The sequence below is a fragment of the Saimiri boliviensis genome, chromosome 2 (genome assembly GCF_048565385.1).
Source record: "Saimiri boliviensis isolate mSaiBol1 chromosome 2, mSaiBol1.pri, whole genome shotgun sequence".
Classification (NCBI taxonomy): Eukaryota; Metazoa; Chordata; class Mammalia; order Primates; family Cebidae; genus Saimiri; species Saimiri boliviensis.
In genome coordinates, this window is record NC_133450.1 from 76,807,360 (window position 1) to 76,824,010 (window position 16,651).

General features: G+C 36.5%; 1 protein-coding gene across 6 annotated transcripts in view; it reads left to right on the forward strand.

Moving 5' to 3' along the window:
• FAM227B (family with sequence similarity 227 member B) overlaps positions 1-16,651 on the forward strand; it is a 349,113-nt gene that overhangs the window by 43,996 nt on the left and 288,466 nt on the right. For all 6 annotated transcript variants that reach the window (XR_012516264.1, XM_074393630.1, XM_074393631.1 and 3 more), the window contains exons 7-9: positions 441-545; positions 2,604-2,702; positions 10,655-10,756. Coding sequence is in view for 5 of the 6 variants with exons in the window: in XM_074393630.1 (XP_074249731.1) it covers positions 441-545; positions 2,604-2,702; positions 10,655-10,756 (306 nt within the window). In the remaining variant the exon portion in view is untranslated. The remainder of the gene's footprint in view (positions 1-440; positions 546-2,603; positions 2,703-10,654; positions 10,757-16,651) is intronic.

The window sequence follows — 16,651 nt, forward strand, 5'->3', positions numbered from 1 at the left end:
TTTTTTTGAGACAGAGTCTCACTCTGTGGCCCAGTCTGAAGTGCAGTGGTGCAGCCTTGGCTTACTGCAGCCTCTGCCTCCCAGGTTCAAGTGATTCTCCTGCCTCCCAAGCAGCTATGATTACAGGTTTGTGCCACCATGCCTGGCTAATTTTTATATTTTTAGTAGAGACAGGGTTTTACTATGTTGGCCAGGCTGGTCTCGAACTTCCAACCTCAAACACCTTGGCCTCCCAAAGTGCTGGGATTACAGGCGTGAGCCACTGCACCTGGCTGGAGGTTTTTCTTAGATGGGATATATAAATTTTACTTAATTTAGTAAAAAGAAGTAAAATTATGTTAGTAAGTGATAGTTAAATGTTGGTTATCTGTAGTTATATGAGTATACTATAGTGAGAAAAGTAAAATAATTACTGTCCTGTTATATTCACCTCTTTCTAGGGTTGCAACTTCACAGGATTCAAAGCAAATGAACTTACTCAGCTACCCAGACATTTGGATGCCAAACAAATATATCTTTTTATTTTAAAAGCCCATAATTTTGATGTATGTTAATATTTCATTTTATCGTAGGATAAATTTTGACAGTAGAATTTAATGAATTAGACCTTTATTTAAAGCTATGATAAATAATTAGATGTTAAACAAGATTAATCCTTTGGGCATTAAATTTGGTAGGAAAGACCAGTGATGTGTCTAACCTACTGATTACCAGAAAATAATGTATTAAACTCTGTGGTACTGCTTCAGGATCCTGAGGTTGCTAGTGTACACTGGCTTGGCATGTAACCATGACAGGTGTTTTTTTCCTATTTGTATGTTCCTGCTCTGTCAGCTCAGGATGTTTTAGCCTGCTCATTTTTGATCCTGAAATAAGTTGTGAGTGCCCTTCTTCACAACTCTTTTGGTGTTTCTTTTGAGTCTTCAAGTGTCTGTGGGAATTTTTGAGTAGTATCCCTGTAGGGTAGCCAAACGATGAAAAACTGGAGGTGTTCAGAGGTAGTTAGATCAATAGCCAGTAAATACCAGGGCTAAAATGTGGAATAGTTACCTAGTAAAAGTGGTCATCTTGCCCTCCATTTCAATTTACCTTTTATAAAATAGCCAGTGAATACCAGGGTTAAAATGTGAAGTGGTTACCTGGTAAAAATGGTTATTTTGCCCTCTATTTTAATTTTCTGATTTTTATGTTTATATATATTACATATATTCTTTGTCACTAAAAAGTATTAATTCCAAGTTGAAGCTATTACCAGTGTACATCATACTATGCTTAGTGGCTTATGAAAAAGATGTGCCCCCACAGAATACATAATAATTTTCTTGTTATGAAAGTTACATGATGGTCTTTTTATAGACCTGTACTTGAAAAGGAATTCATACCTCTGGATGTAATTAAAAGAAATTAATTTCAGACATAAAAGAATCTTTAATGTCTCAGTCTGACATTATCATTTTGTGAATAAGAAGATAAAATGATCTGTTGAATCTGCCTATTTAAACCAAAACTTAAAGTTTCTAGTAGTCACAGTAGACAGATTTAACCATTGATACCAATCTTGATCAATTGTCTGCTTTGGAAGAACACTGGACAGGCTCAGAAGAAGAGCTTATCGGAATAGAAGTCCATGATTGATTGTTGATATTTGTCCTCAGTGGAAAAGGGGGAACTCATGGCATGAATCTTACATTTTTGCTGTTCATGGTCTATCCAACGTTGTCCTTTATGGTTATTGAGCATGTGAAATGTGGCTAGTATGACTGAGGAGCTGAATTTTTTATTGTATTTCTTTTAACTCATATATAAATCTAAAAACTAAATTTGATTTAATTATTTAAAAATGTTTAATTATGCTTAGAACAAAATTACAAACATGTATTCTATGAAGTCTAAATATTAATCTAGTATTTCTGATGAAAATGTAGTGTTCAAATTTAGATGCACTATCAAAAATATATGCCATATTTCAAATGCCAAGTACTCAAAAAGGAATGAAATATTTTAAATAATTTTTATGTAAATTGTACATTGGAGTGATATTTTCAACATATTTGGTTAAATAAAATGTTCCTAAAAAAAAAGTTCCTAAAATTAATTTCACTTTTTACCTTTTTTTTTTTTTTTTTTTTTTTTGAGACGGAGTTTCTCTCTTGTTGCAGGCTGGAGTGCAATGGCGCAGTCTTGGCTCACCGCAACCTCCACCTCCTGGGTTCAGGCAATTCTCCTGCCTCAGCCTCCTGAGTAGCTGGGATTACAGGCATGCACCACCACGCCCAGCTAATTTTTTGTATTTTTTTTTTTTAATAGAGACGGGGTTTCACCATGTTGACCAGGATGGTCTTGATCTCTTGACCTCGTGATCCACCCACCTCGGCCTCCCAAAGTGCTGGGATTACAGGCATGAGCCCGGCCCACTTTTTACTTTTTTAGTGTGGCTTCAAGAATACTTAACATTATGTATGTGGCTCATGTTAAATTTCTGTTGAACAGTGCTGATCTATAAACATTGAAAGCATACTCTTCATAAAGCCTATCTATATTAAAATGTTTTGTAATGTGTTTTAATGTCTATGCATCTCTCTTTTGTTTTTTTTTTCCCATAGGAAAAAGTTTTTAAAATCTGGAAGACTCACTTTCTCTCAGAAGCCTCCATTGCTCTTTTGCATGACTCCTTTTGGTGGTGGTTTCTCCATAAATTTAAGGTATGGTGTTTTAAAAAAATTATTTTTAAGTTGATTTTGAGCATAATTAATTTTTCAGTAGAGATAAGTCGAGTACAAAAATGCTTTTCTGGATTCTACTACAGAGGTCATTTTTTTGAGCATTCACCATATAGAAATCCTATTTGAAGTCTAGAGTTCTTTCAAAGGAGTTAAAACTGTAATATGGATTTCAAAAGATTCTGGATCTTTGAAATTAGACTTCATAAATTTTACATATATTATATATCATATAATTAGAATCTAAGTCAGAAATTTAATGAGGTGAAAATTCCGATTAGGACTGAACAGATAAAGAACGTGTAATTAGTCCATTTTCACACTACTGTAAAGAACCTAAGACTGGGCAATTTATGAAGGAAAGAGGTTTAATTGACTGACACTTCTGCACGGCTGTGGAGGCCTCGGGAAACTTACGGTCCTAGTGAAAGGCAAAAGGGAGATAGGCACCTTCTTCACAGGAGGTAAGAGGGAGAGAAAGGGAAGCAAAAGTGCCACAGTTTTTAAACCACACATCTCGTGATTGCTCACCATTATGAGAACATCATGGGGGAAACCATTTCCATGATCCAGTAACCTCCCATGAGGTCCCTTCCTCGACATGGGGTGATTACAATTCAAGATGAAATTTGATTGGTGACATAGAGCCAAACCACATCAGAGGGGGCATCTGGGAAACAGTAAAAGAAGGAAATAGCCCATGAAACAGTGTTTTACTAGAAGAGTTTCAGTAATAATATTATAACAACCTTAATGTTTTAAAAAAATTGCTCTTGGGACCTTGACTACAAAAAAGACAAATCCCTGGAAAGTGCATCATTTTCCTCCAAACAACAACAAGAGAAAGTCATGTATAACTTACAAAGTCAGGTTTTTTTTTTTTCTCCATCGTACAAAGTAGATTTCAAAGCAAAGAATGTTACCAGATATAAAGAAAATAATTTTGTAATGCCGAAGTGGTCAATTCATCAACCTGACGTAACAATTCCAAATATTTATGTACCTAATAAAAATGCTTCAAAACACATTTAATAAAAACTTGTAATACTTTAATGAGAAATACACAAATCAGTAGGTATAGCGATTTCAGCACCTTCTTTGAATAGTTGGTAGAATATAAAGAAAATCAGTAAGGATACAGAATGATATAGAAGACTTGAACAACACTGTCAAGCAACTTAACATAATTGACATTTATTAAACATTTCTCCTGTCTTAGTTGGTTTTGTGCTATAATAATAGAATATAGCAGAATGGCGATTTATAATTAACAGAATGAATTGACTCACAGTGGGCTGGGGAGTCGAAGATAGAGGGACCAGCATGTGGTGAGGGCCTTTTTGCTGCATCACTCCTTGGCATCAGGTAGAAGAGTGAGAGAGGGAACAAACAAGGCGGCCCTTCCTGTGATAACAAACCTACTTCTGTGATAATGGCATAATCTGTTCATGAGGATAATTTCCCCAAGACCCAAACACATCCCATTAGGCCTCATCTCTCAACATCACTGCCTTTGGGATCAAATTTTCAATACATTGAACTTTGGGGGACACATTCAAACCATAGTACCTCAAAATAGCAGGAGAATATACACCTTTTTCTCAAGTGCGCATTAAACATTTACTAAGATTAACTATATTCTGAGCTAGAAAATGTCCTAATAAGTTTATAAGAATTCAAGCCAAACACAGTGTTTTCAGATCAACATTGAGATATATTATAAAATAATAACAGATATCTAAAAAATTGCCAAATATTTGAATGAACACAGTTCTCAATAACCATGGATCAAGTCAGAAATCAATAAGGAAATCAGAAATTATTTTGAACTAAATGAAAATGAAAACACAGATTAAAATGTGTGAGATATAACTAAAGCAGTATTTAGAGAGAAAATCAAAGGATTAAAATACCTGCAATAGAAAAAAGAAAGTTCTGAAAAAAGAGAAAGCATATCTTCTACCTTAAGAAACTGGAAAAAGAAAAAAATAAGCCAAACCTATGGAAAGCAGAAGAAAACAAAATAATAAAAATCAGAGAAAATTAATAAAATTAAAAAGAAAAAGCAAAGAAATAAAAAAACTCAATTTGGCCAAAAGTTGGTTATTTGAGAATTGTAAAAATGAGGTAACATGAGCAATTTGAGGCTGGTGTTTCAGTGAGAATGACCATAGAAGAAACAAAACCTAAATACAGTTCATTGCTTGACTTAATTGATTCAAGCTCCTAAAGGCTTAGCAAAAGAAGAAGAATGCCTATTCCCAAGCATAAATATTACTTACCTCAGTTTCTACAGGCCTTTGAAAGATGCCAAGCTCTCAAACAGAAGGTATAAGACATATGAAAAAGGAAAGGAATTGCTGGGTTGTTTGATATTAAAATGATCAGCTTAATGAGAAAATGTCAAATTGTTTTTCCAAGTGCATGTACAATTTTATACTCTCATTGTTAATATATTGAGTTCCCATTGTTTCTAAACCAGTGGGTCAAAGAAGAAATCCAAAAGGAAATGAGAAAATACCTTGAGACAAATGAAAACAAAAACACAGCATGCCAAAATTTAGGAGATGCAGCACAAACAATGCAAAGAGGGAAATTTATGGCTGTAAATTCTTACATTAAAAAAGAAAGCCATAGCAATTAGACAAGAAAAAAAAATAAAAGTATCCTAATAGAAAAGGAAGAGGTGAAATATCTCTGTTTGTAACAACATCTTTTATACAGAAAATCCTAATGATTCCACCAAAAAACTGTTAGAAATATATGAATTCAGTTGCAGGATACAAAATCAACATTCAAAAGTTAGTAGCATTTCTGTACACTAACAATAAATTATACAAAAAAGAAATCAAGAAAACAATTCTGTTTACAATAGTAATAACAAAATAAAATAGTTAGATTTAAACTTAACCAAGGAGGTGAGAGATCTGTATACTGGAAATAAAAAATGGATGAAAGAAATAAAAGATGACACAAATAAATGGAAAGATAGCGTATGTTCATAGATTGAAAGAATTAGTATTAGTAAAACATCTGTACTACCCAAAGCAATGTACAGAATCAATGCAATCCATAACAAAATTCCAGTGATGTTTTCCCAGAAATAGTAAAAAAAAAAAAAAAAAAAAAAAGTTCTAAAATTTATATGGAACTACAAAAGAAACTGAATAGTCAATCAGTCTTGAGCAACAAATACAAAGCTTGAAGTATCACACTACTTAACTTCAAAATATGCTACAATGCTGTAGTAACTGAAAAAAAGCAGAGTACTGGCATAAAAACAGCCACATATACCAAAAGAACAGAAAAAAGAGCCCCAAAATAAATCTACATGTTTACAATCAATTAACTTTCAACAAAGGTGTCAAGAAGGCATAATGAAGAAGGATAGTCTTCAATAACTGTTGTTGGGATAATTGAGTATCCACATGCAGAAGAAGGAAATTGAACCCTTATTTCACATCATATACAAAAATCAAGTTAGCATGTATTAAAGACTTACGTATAAGATCTGAAAGTGTAAAACTACTAGAATAAAACGTAGAGGAAAAGCTCCATGACATTGGTTTGTACAATGATTTTTTGAATATGAAGCAAAGTATAGGCAACAAAAGCAAAAAATAAACAAATGGAATTGCATCAAACTAAAAAGTTTCAGCACAACAAAGCAAACAATCAATAGATTGAAGAGACAACCTTTAGAGTGGGAGAACATATTTGAAAATCCTATATCTGATAAGAGGTTAATGTCCAAAATATATAAGTATTTCAGACAATTTAATAGGAAAACAACCTGATTTAAAAAGGAAAAAAGTAAATTAATATAGTCATTTTGGAAAACAATATGAAGTTTCCACAAAAAAATTAAAAGTAGAATCACCATATGATCCAGCAGTCCCATTTCTGTACTGTAGTTATATCCAAAGGAGTTATAATTGCTATGTTGAAAAGATATTTGCACTTTTATGTTCATTTCAGCGTTAATCAGAATAGCCAAGATATGAAAGCAACCTGAATGTCCATCAATGGATGAATGGATAAAGAAGACGTTATATATATACATATATGTGTGTGTGTAAATATATACACACACATATATACATATATTTGTAATGGAATACTATATAGTCTTTAAAAAAAGGATATTCTGTATTTTCCAAAAACATAGGTGGAACTGGAGGACATTTTGCTAACTGAAATAAGCCAAACACAGAAAGTCAAATACTGTATGATCTCACATGTGGAATCTAAAGAAGTCAATCTTGTAGAAACAGAAAGCAGGAAGGTGGTTACCAGAGGCTAAGGGTGGGGAGAAATGGGGAAAAGTGAGATGATCAAAAGGTACCAAGTTTCACTTACACCAGAGAAATAAGTCTTAGTGATCTATTATACTGCATGGTGACCACAGTAAGTAATATGTTTTAAATTTAATAATTTGATAAAATTTTTTAAATGGGCAAAGGCTCTAAACAAACACTTCTCAAAAGAAGACATACCAATGGCCAACAGTGTGTGAAAAAATGCTCAACGTTGTGAATCATTAGGGGAATACAAACCAAAACCACAATGAGATATGATCTCATATACCAGTTTGATACGTGAGATGTTATCTAACATGGCTGTTATCCAAAAGGTGAAAGATAGCAGGTATTGGTGAGGATATGGAGAAAAGTTGGAAATGTGAATTACTACAGCTAATGTGGAAAACAGTATGGATTTCTGAAAAACTAAAAATAGAACTACCACATGCTCCAGTAATCCCACTTCTGGGTATACATCCACAGGAATTGAAATTAGTATGTCGAATAGATATCTCTATGTCTACATTCATTGCAATACAATAGCTAAGATAGGAAATCAACTTAAGTGTCCATCACAGAAATCAACCTAAGTGTATGTCAATGAATGAATGGATAATGTGGTATAAATACACAATAGACTATTCTTGGGCTTTTAAAAAGGAAATTCTAATATTTGTGACAACCTGAATGAACCTAGAGGACAATTTGCTAAGTGGAATAAGCCAGGTTTGTACAGACAAATAGGATCTCACTTACTTGTGGAATCTAAAAAAGTTGAACTCACAGAAGCAGGGAGAAGAGCAGTAGTTACAGAGGCTGGGCTGGAAGCTAAGAATGGGGAGATGTTAAAAGGATAAAGAGTTTCAGTGAGACAGGAGGAATAACTTTTTTTTTTTCCCTCTGAGATGGAGTCTTACTCTATTGCCAGGTTGGAGTTCAATGGCACCTTCTTGGTTCGCTGCAACCTCTGTCTCCCAGATTCAAGCAATTCTCCTGCTTCAGCCTCCCAAGTAGCTGGGAATACAGGTGTGCACCACCACTCCCAGCTAATTTTTTTTCCTTTTTGGTAGAGATGGGTTTCACCATGTTAGCTAAGATGGTTTCCATCTCTTGACCTCTTGATCCACCCACCTTGGCCTCCCAAAGTGCTGGGATTACAGGCGTGAGCCACCACGTCCAGCTGGAGGATTTCACTGAGATTCATTGAACAACATGGTCACTATAGTTAACAGTACCATATTGTGTGCTTCAAAATTGCTAAGAATGTAAGTTTTAAATGTCTCTCCTTAACAAATTATAAGTAACTGAGAGGATGGATACATTGTGTACATATATCAAAATGACGCATTGTACTCTATAAGTAAATACAATTCTGATTTATAAATAAAAAACAATGAAATATTAAAAATCAAAGAAAGCTCTCAAATCAACCACACAGTCTTATACATTAAGAAACTAGAAACAGAACAAAAGCTAAAATAGACAAATGGGATCTTAAAAGCTTCAGCACAGCAGAAGCAAACAACCTATGAGCTTCTGCACAGCGAAATACACAATCATTAGTGTGAACCAGCAACCAACAGAATGGGAAAAAATACTTGAAAGCTACCCATCTGAAAAAGGGATAATACCCAGAATCTACGAAGAACTAAAGCAAATTGACAAGAAAAAAAACCATCAAAAACTGGGCAAAGGATATGACTAGACACTTTACAAAAGAAGACATTTATGTGGCCAACAAACATGAAAAAATGCTCATTATCACTGTTCATTAAAGAAATGCAAATTAAACCATATTGCGATACCATCTTACACCAATTAAAATGGCAATCATTAAAAAATCTGGAGACAACAGATGCTGGAGAGGATGTGGAGAAATAGGAACACTTTTATACTGTTGGTGGGAGTGTAAATTAGTTCAACCATTGTGGAAAATGGTGTGGCAATTCCGCAAGGATCTAGAGATAGAAATACCATTTGACCCAGCAATCCCATTACTGGGTATATATGCAAAGGATTATAAATTGTTTATTATAAAGACACATGCATACGTATGCTCGTTGCAGCACTGTTTACAATAGCGAAGACTTGGAACCAGCCCAAGTGCCCATCAAGTATAGACTGGATAAAGAAAATGTGGCACATATACACCATGGAATGCTATGCAGCCATAAAAAAGGATGCATTCTTGTCGTTTGCAGGGAAATGGATGAATCTGGAAACCATCATTCTCAGCAAACTGACACAAGAACAGAAAACCAAACACTGTATGTTATCACTCATAGGCAGGTGTTAACAATTTGAACACGTGGACACAGGGAGGGGAGCATCACATATAGTGGTGGGGGTAGGGGAGGGACAACAGGTGTGAGGAGGGTGGGGAGGGATAATGAGGAGAGAAATACCAGATATAGATGATGGGGGGATGAAGGCAGCCAACCACCTTGCCATGTATGTACCTATGCAACAATCCTGCATGATCTGCACATGTATCCCAGAACTTAAATTACAATAAAAAAAGTGTGCAAGTGTGCCCCAAGGGTAATTAATAAGCTTGCTTTATAAATGTGCATGAGGCAAACCCCCTTGCAAATCAGAGATCCATTTTGTAAAGAAATAAATTGCTTTATGATAAAAAATAATAATAAATAAATAAAACTAGAAGTTCTGTCTCTGAGAAGAACAAAATGGACAAACCTTTAGCTAGAATGACTATTAAAAAATAGTGAAGACTATACTAAAATTTTAAATGAAATTGGGGAAAATATTGTCAATTTTATGGAAGTAAAAAGGATTATAAGAGAGTGTTATAAACAGATGTATGCCAACAAGTTGGAATACTGTTATTGAAATGGGCAAAATCTTGGAAACATACAATCTAACAAGATGGAATAAGAAAGAAATAGACTATTTAAATGGGAGATTGAATCAGTAACCAAAAACCTCCCATCAAAGAAAAGCCCTGTAATAGAGGGCTTCACTGTTGAAGGCTACCCGCATTTAAAAATAAACACCAGTCCTTCTGAAACTCTTCCGAAAAGCTGAAAAGGAGGAAATACTTTGTAACTCAACCTATGAGTTAGAGGGTATTACTCTGAAACTAAAACCCAAAAAAGGCACTGCAATAAAAACAAAACAGAAACTACCAATATCTTTTATGATGAGTATTGACATAAAAATCCTCAACAAAATAGTAGCAAATCAAAGTCAACATATTAAAAGGATTATACACCATAACTGGTGGAATTTATTCCTGGAATGCAAGGGTAATTAACTCATAAAATGTTTGCATCCTTTTCATTGCCAGGTACTGTGCTAAGGCCTTGAAATACAAAGTTACACAAATACGATCTCTGTCCTTTTTTAATTTTACTACACTCCTTTAAGATAAATACATATTACCTACATTTGACAGATGAGAAACCTGGCACTTAATTAACTTGCCCAGGGTAATACAGCTAATGTATAACAGCCAGTATTAAAATTTGGGTCTACATTATGCCAAAAGCCACCCATGCTGATACTCCTATACCAACTGATGTGCTCATAAGAATAAATAAAATTGCTGACATCATGTAAACAAATTCCAGTTTTAAATTGTAATATTGACTTTAATTTCACACTTTTTTAAAGCCTGACAGAGAAAACCAAGATTGTTTATTTGACAGAATTTCAGAAAGTTATGTGACACTTTTCATGAGCATACCTCTAAGTCGAAAGGATGCATTCTTTCAGGTAAGCATTGAAATTTATAGTTATGCTAATTATTTTTAAAGTGAATGAAATAGAAACAGTATTTTATTTAAACTCATATAAGAATATATTTTTTATGTTTGAAAGCAAAGTTGTCTAGTGTAAAGTATTAGTAATATTTTTAAAGTTAAGCTCTTATTAACCCCCCCAAAATACTGTATTCCCTTGCATCAAGGTCTTATATAATCTCCTTAGTGACTATAGGTAGTTTGCTTGCATATTAATAATTTGAAAACTATTGACTTCTTCTATATATGTTTTTGTCTTTTTTTCTGTTTAGCTACAAAATTATTTATGATTTTTCTTTTACTTTATAATCTCTATCCATTTAAGAGAACTTTATAAGTTTATGTTATGCCTAATGACTATGCACCTGTTACGGTAAAGTATAGTACATAAAATTATGAATCAAATGCTTGCCATGCTTTTCTGTTGTACTAACTGATGTATAGGATGGATTGAAAAAGTGTGAAATTAAGATGGTAGGAATCTCATTAGGTAATTTTAGGTTTAACATTTAGCATTTCAAAACACAAGCCATATTCAAATACTTTGTTTCATTAGCAATTTGTAATTCAGAAATCATAGTAAATGTTTTGGAGTTTGTAAATATTTTTATAAGTAAGCCATACCTCAAATAAAAAGTTGTATCTTTCATGATGAAAATATAAACAAGCCTAAGTTCAAACATTTGCCAAATATTTATATTTAATCTTGACCTATCTTGCTTACTCACAAACACATTTGTAAAGTGTGATAAAAAGAAACTACTAGTAGTAGACTGGGAATAAGTAGACTTGGCTTCATGTCCAGAATCTGCTTCTGATTACCTGGGTGATCTCAGCAAGCCACTCAACCTGTCAGGCTGACAGCTGGGTTGTCTATCAAATGAAGATGTTGATCAGATCTTTATTCTTTTAAGACAGTGATTCTTAAATTGTTATGAAACAGTGATGTTCTGACAGGTTGACTAGGATTTTCTCTGCTAATATTGAGATTGTTTTTCTTATTTGCAGAAAAAAGTTAATGATTAGGCATGTTGCAATTAAATTGCCTAAACAGCACAAAAACAGCTGTTTCTGCTACCCATATTTTTTCATTTAGCCTATTCTTTTATAGCTTTTATATTAACAATTTACTGAGAGTGCATAGTCCACTGACATGATTTTATGAAATCAAGCATGCTTTAATACAGGGCCTTTAAGAAAAGGATAAGAGGCTTTTAAATATGGACAAAGAATAAAATGATAACATTGTATATCCCCACTTCTCTAGTTTCTGTTTCTACTTCGATGATCCAAATGTTCTCACCTATGATGGATATGATGGATGTGTCTTTTGATAGATCTTATACATACAAACCATAATTTGACTTTTTCTGGGTTTTGATATTCAGTAACTTTTTCTAACAAAAAATTAGAAGTTATTTAATTAATTCTCAAAGCCTCATTTGAGAACAGACAAGATGTACTTAATGATTAGACTCCTTGGCTTGTGCTAAGTCTCCCTTTAAAACCCCCTGTGACAAACCTGACAAAAGCTATGGGGAAAGGATTCCCTATTTAATAAATGGTGTTGGGAAAACTGGCTAGCTATATGCAGAAAGCTGAAACTGGATTCCTTCCTTACACCTTATACAAAAATTAACTCCAAATGGATTAAAGATTTAAACGTAAGACCTAAAACCATAAAAACCCTAGAAGAAAACCTGGGTAGTACCATTCAGGACATAGGCATGGGCAAGGACTTCATAACTAAAACACAAAAGCAATGGCAACAAAAGCCAAAATAGACAAATGTGATCTAATTAAACTAAAAAGCTTCTGCACAGCAAAAGAAACTGTCATTAGAGTGAACCAGCAACCAATGGAATGGGAAAATTTTTTTGAAAGCTACCCATCTGACAAAGGGCTAATGTCTAGAATCTACAAAGAACTTAAACAAATTTACAAGAAAAAACTCCATCAAAAAGTGGACAAAGGATATGAACAGACACTTCTCAAAAGAAGATATTTATGCAGCCAATAAACATGAAAAAAAGCTCATCTTCACTGATCATCAGAGAAATGCAAATCAAAACCACGTTGAGATACCATCTCACGCCACTTAGAATGACAGTCATTAAAAAATCAGAAGACCAAAGATGCTGGAGAGGATGTGAAGAAATGGGAATGCTTTTACACTGTTGGTGGGAGTGTGAATTAGTTTAACCATTGTGGAAGACAGTGTGATGATTCCTCAAGGATCTACAAGTACCATTTGACCTAGTTATTCCATTACTGGGTATATACCCGAAAGATTATAAATCATTCTGTTATGAAGACACATGCACACATATGTTTATTGCAGTACTGTTTACACAGCCCCTTCAGTACTCATACCCACTGTTCTGCCAGCCATGTAGTGGCCTGGGAACCAGCTACCTACCCTACTTACACTGTTCCAACTCTACTGGCACCTGATGACTTCCCCAGGGCCTGAAGTCAGGCTGACCTAACTAGCCACAACCACCAGAACCAAAACCCACTTACATGGGCCCAAAGGTGGAGCCCCCCCATACACCATTTACAAGCAGCAGCAGTACTGTCACACTGGCCAAGAGGTGAGCCATAAAACTGTCTATCCAGTTCAGAGATGAAATTATGTCCTGAATCCACTCCCACAGAGAGTCACAAAACAGGCATTTATTGTGCCTCTCAACCTCATTGTAGTCTGGAGATAGACTAGAATATGAATCTAAATTAGGAGTCATAAGCCTTGGAACAGTTGTGTAAAAGGAAAACAAATCAAGTTCTTCCCTATGTGGGACAGGAAGCTGGTGCAGTCACCTCAACTCCCTGTACAGTCTTCAGTGCACTTCACAAGGAACTCCTACCATTAACCCTCATTAGGGCAGGTGCCTGTGTTTGCCATTTGGGTATTTGTGAGAAAGCAAGGGGCTTCAGCTTGACATAACTGTGTCCCTCCAACCCCACAGAACAGGAAGCTTAGGGCACCAGGTACTCCAATGTCCAGTCCTTCACTTGAAACAACAAGAGAGCAAAGCATAAACAAAGATCAGGCACATACCTACCTGTTTGTGTTGCAGCTGTCTCTCACCTGACAGAACCATCAGTCAGCTCACACAGCTCAATATAAAACCAGTCCACAGAAGTGCATAAGGTAATAGAAGCAAAGCCAAAATACCATAAGGCAATAGAAGCAAAGCCAAAAGACGTACCCATTCCTCTCCAGATGAGCAGGAACTAGCATAAAAATTCTGACACCATAAAATATCTGAACTCCACATCAGTTCTGGGTGGGAAACTGCCTGGCTTCACTCCTCTTTGTTCTTTGTTAGTCCTGTTGCTTCCTTGGTGAATCTTCGTGGGATCTCCTTGGCAATCCATTTGAAGAAAGAAAGAACCTGTATTTACTTAGCACTTTGTTTCATCCTCATGAGAACAGTGTACACTAGCTGCTTCCTGTCTGTCATCTTAAACTCCCCTATACATGACTTTCTAAAAGAGGATAGCAACAGCGAAGTTAAATAATTACGAAGCCTTAATTGTTAATTTTATTCTCTATATGAATTAAGTATTTTCCCCAAAACATTGTCAGGCTGACTGGATTTTCAACTCTTACTTGTTTATGTCCCTCAGTGAAAGGTAGAAAGAAGTAATAAAATGGCCAAAAGCAAGTTATAAGAAAAAAATACATGTGTATTTCATAAAGTAAATAATAGTTTATAAGGTGGCTGACTAGATGCAGCCAGGAGGAATATCTGCTTCCAGGAGAATGGGACACTGGGAAGACTGGTGCACTCTGAATATATCATCTGAGGGAAGGCATTGAGAGTGGATGGAGGAAGAATACACATGCTAGGATGGAGGGGGAAGAAGATGGGTACTTTGCATGGGACTATCATGCACAGGGACTTCTTCCTGGCCTGAATGACTCCTGGGGAAGAGGTGAGATGAGCAGGCAAGGAGCAATCCACTCTTACCATGGACCTCTGGAATCATGGCAGCAGAGGACCCATGACCCCCGTGGACACTTGAGCTAGCAGGAATAGCTGGTTGGAGATGTGTTGGGGCAGGACTTTAGCCTGTGCAGAAGGCAGAGGGTTTAGTGTAGGAGTGTCTGTGATGGAGCACAGCTAGGAATGCCCATACCTGAAGGCTTCCCTCACTACCCTAGGAGACTTTTGTTTTAGGGGAACTATCAGACCTTAGCAGAGCAGGGTATCCTTTCCTTGGAGATGGGCCAGTCTGACCTGAGTGACCCCTGTCTGCCAGTCTCTTCTTGGGACCAGCCTATCCAGTGATGGCTGCTTGCAGTATGGCATTGGATGCCCAAATGGGCTTCCTCCCAGGGGCCTGCATTAAAACTCCTGCAGTGGCAAACAGTGCCTGGCCATCGAGAGTTCCAGCTGGCCCCTGTCTAATGAAGTGCTTTGGCTGGCAGCACACATCAGAGTGTTGTGGCCTATGGCCCAGGAGCACTTTAGCCCACCAGTACATCAGGTTTCTAACCTCAAGGGGCCAGGATACCAGCTCTCCAGAATTAGAGCACACTGCCCAGGAGTGCCGAGCTGAGCTGTAGCTTTCTAATTTTTTACAGGAACAAAGTCAGTAAACGGAACCCACTTTATACCACAATTAAACCCCTAATGAAATCAAATAAAGAAAGCACCCAAAGAACGCAACTTTAGAGATTGAAGAAACATCAACTCACAAACATGAGGAAGAACAAGTGCAAGAACTCTGAGAACTCAGAAAGATAGACTTTTTACCTCCAAACAACTGTACTAGTTCCCCAACAATGGTTCTTAATCAGGATGAAATGGTTCCCAGGTCACTGGCCAAACTCAGTGTCCAGGTCAAATCTGCATATATCAGTAATAACCTAATTCTAGATATAGAATTTAGAATATGGATTAAAAAGAATTCATTGAAACTCAATGCAAGGATTCTAAGGAATATAAAATGATAAGGTAGTAAAAGATAAAATGGCCATTTTTAAAAAGAAGAATCACTGATACAGCTGAAAAACTCACTTCAAGAATTTCAGAATACACTTTAAGTATTAACGCAGAATAGGTCAAGCTGAGGAAAGACTATCATTGCTCAAATATTGATTCTCCAAAATCCACCATTCAAACAAATATAAAGAAAGACAGTGAAGAAGAATGAAGAACACCTTCCAGAAATATGGGATTATGTAAAGAGACCAAATGTATGACTCATTGGCATCCCTGAAAGAGGGAAAGAGGATCCGACTTTCAAGATGGCCGCCTAAGAACAGCTCAGGACTTCAGCTCCCAGTGAAAGTGCAGAGGGTGAGTGGACGCCGCATTTCCAGACGAACTCTTATTGCCCACAGACCAGGAGATACCCAGGCAGAGGGGTCACCAGCGTCGCAGTCCCAGCCGGTGCGGCTGTTTTGGCCCCCGCGGGGCTGATTCCGCCCGCGCGGCTGCTGTGACCACTCCCTGTTGCTGCGGTTCTCCGTACAAAAGCCACTGGTCTGGGAGCCCTCTTAGCTGGCGAGCAGAGCCTTGAGATGGCAGAATAGCCCATTCATCTGAAACAGCGAGCCAGGCCAGGAGATTCCTAGGCAAAAAATCCGCCAGGAGCCGGCGCCGCGGTTCGAGCCGACTCCGTGAGTCGCAGCACGGGAGATCCCGGCACCTTTTCAACAAGCGACCGGAACGCGGGGTCGTTCAACTTAAAAGAAAAGACTCTGAGTCAGGGAGCCAGGTGATCAGGCTCGGTTGGTCCCACCCCTCCACCCCCAACAACAACCAAAACAAAAACAGTAATTGGAAACCCTCTGGGTTGAGCCCTTCAAACCAAGCACAGCTGAACCGGGACGGTCCGGCTCCGTGGGGGAGGG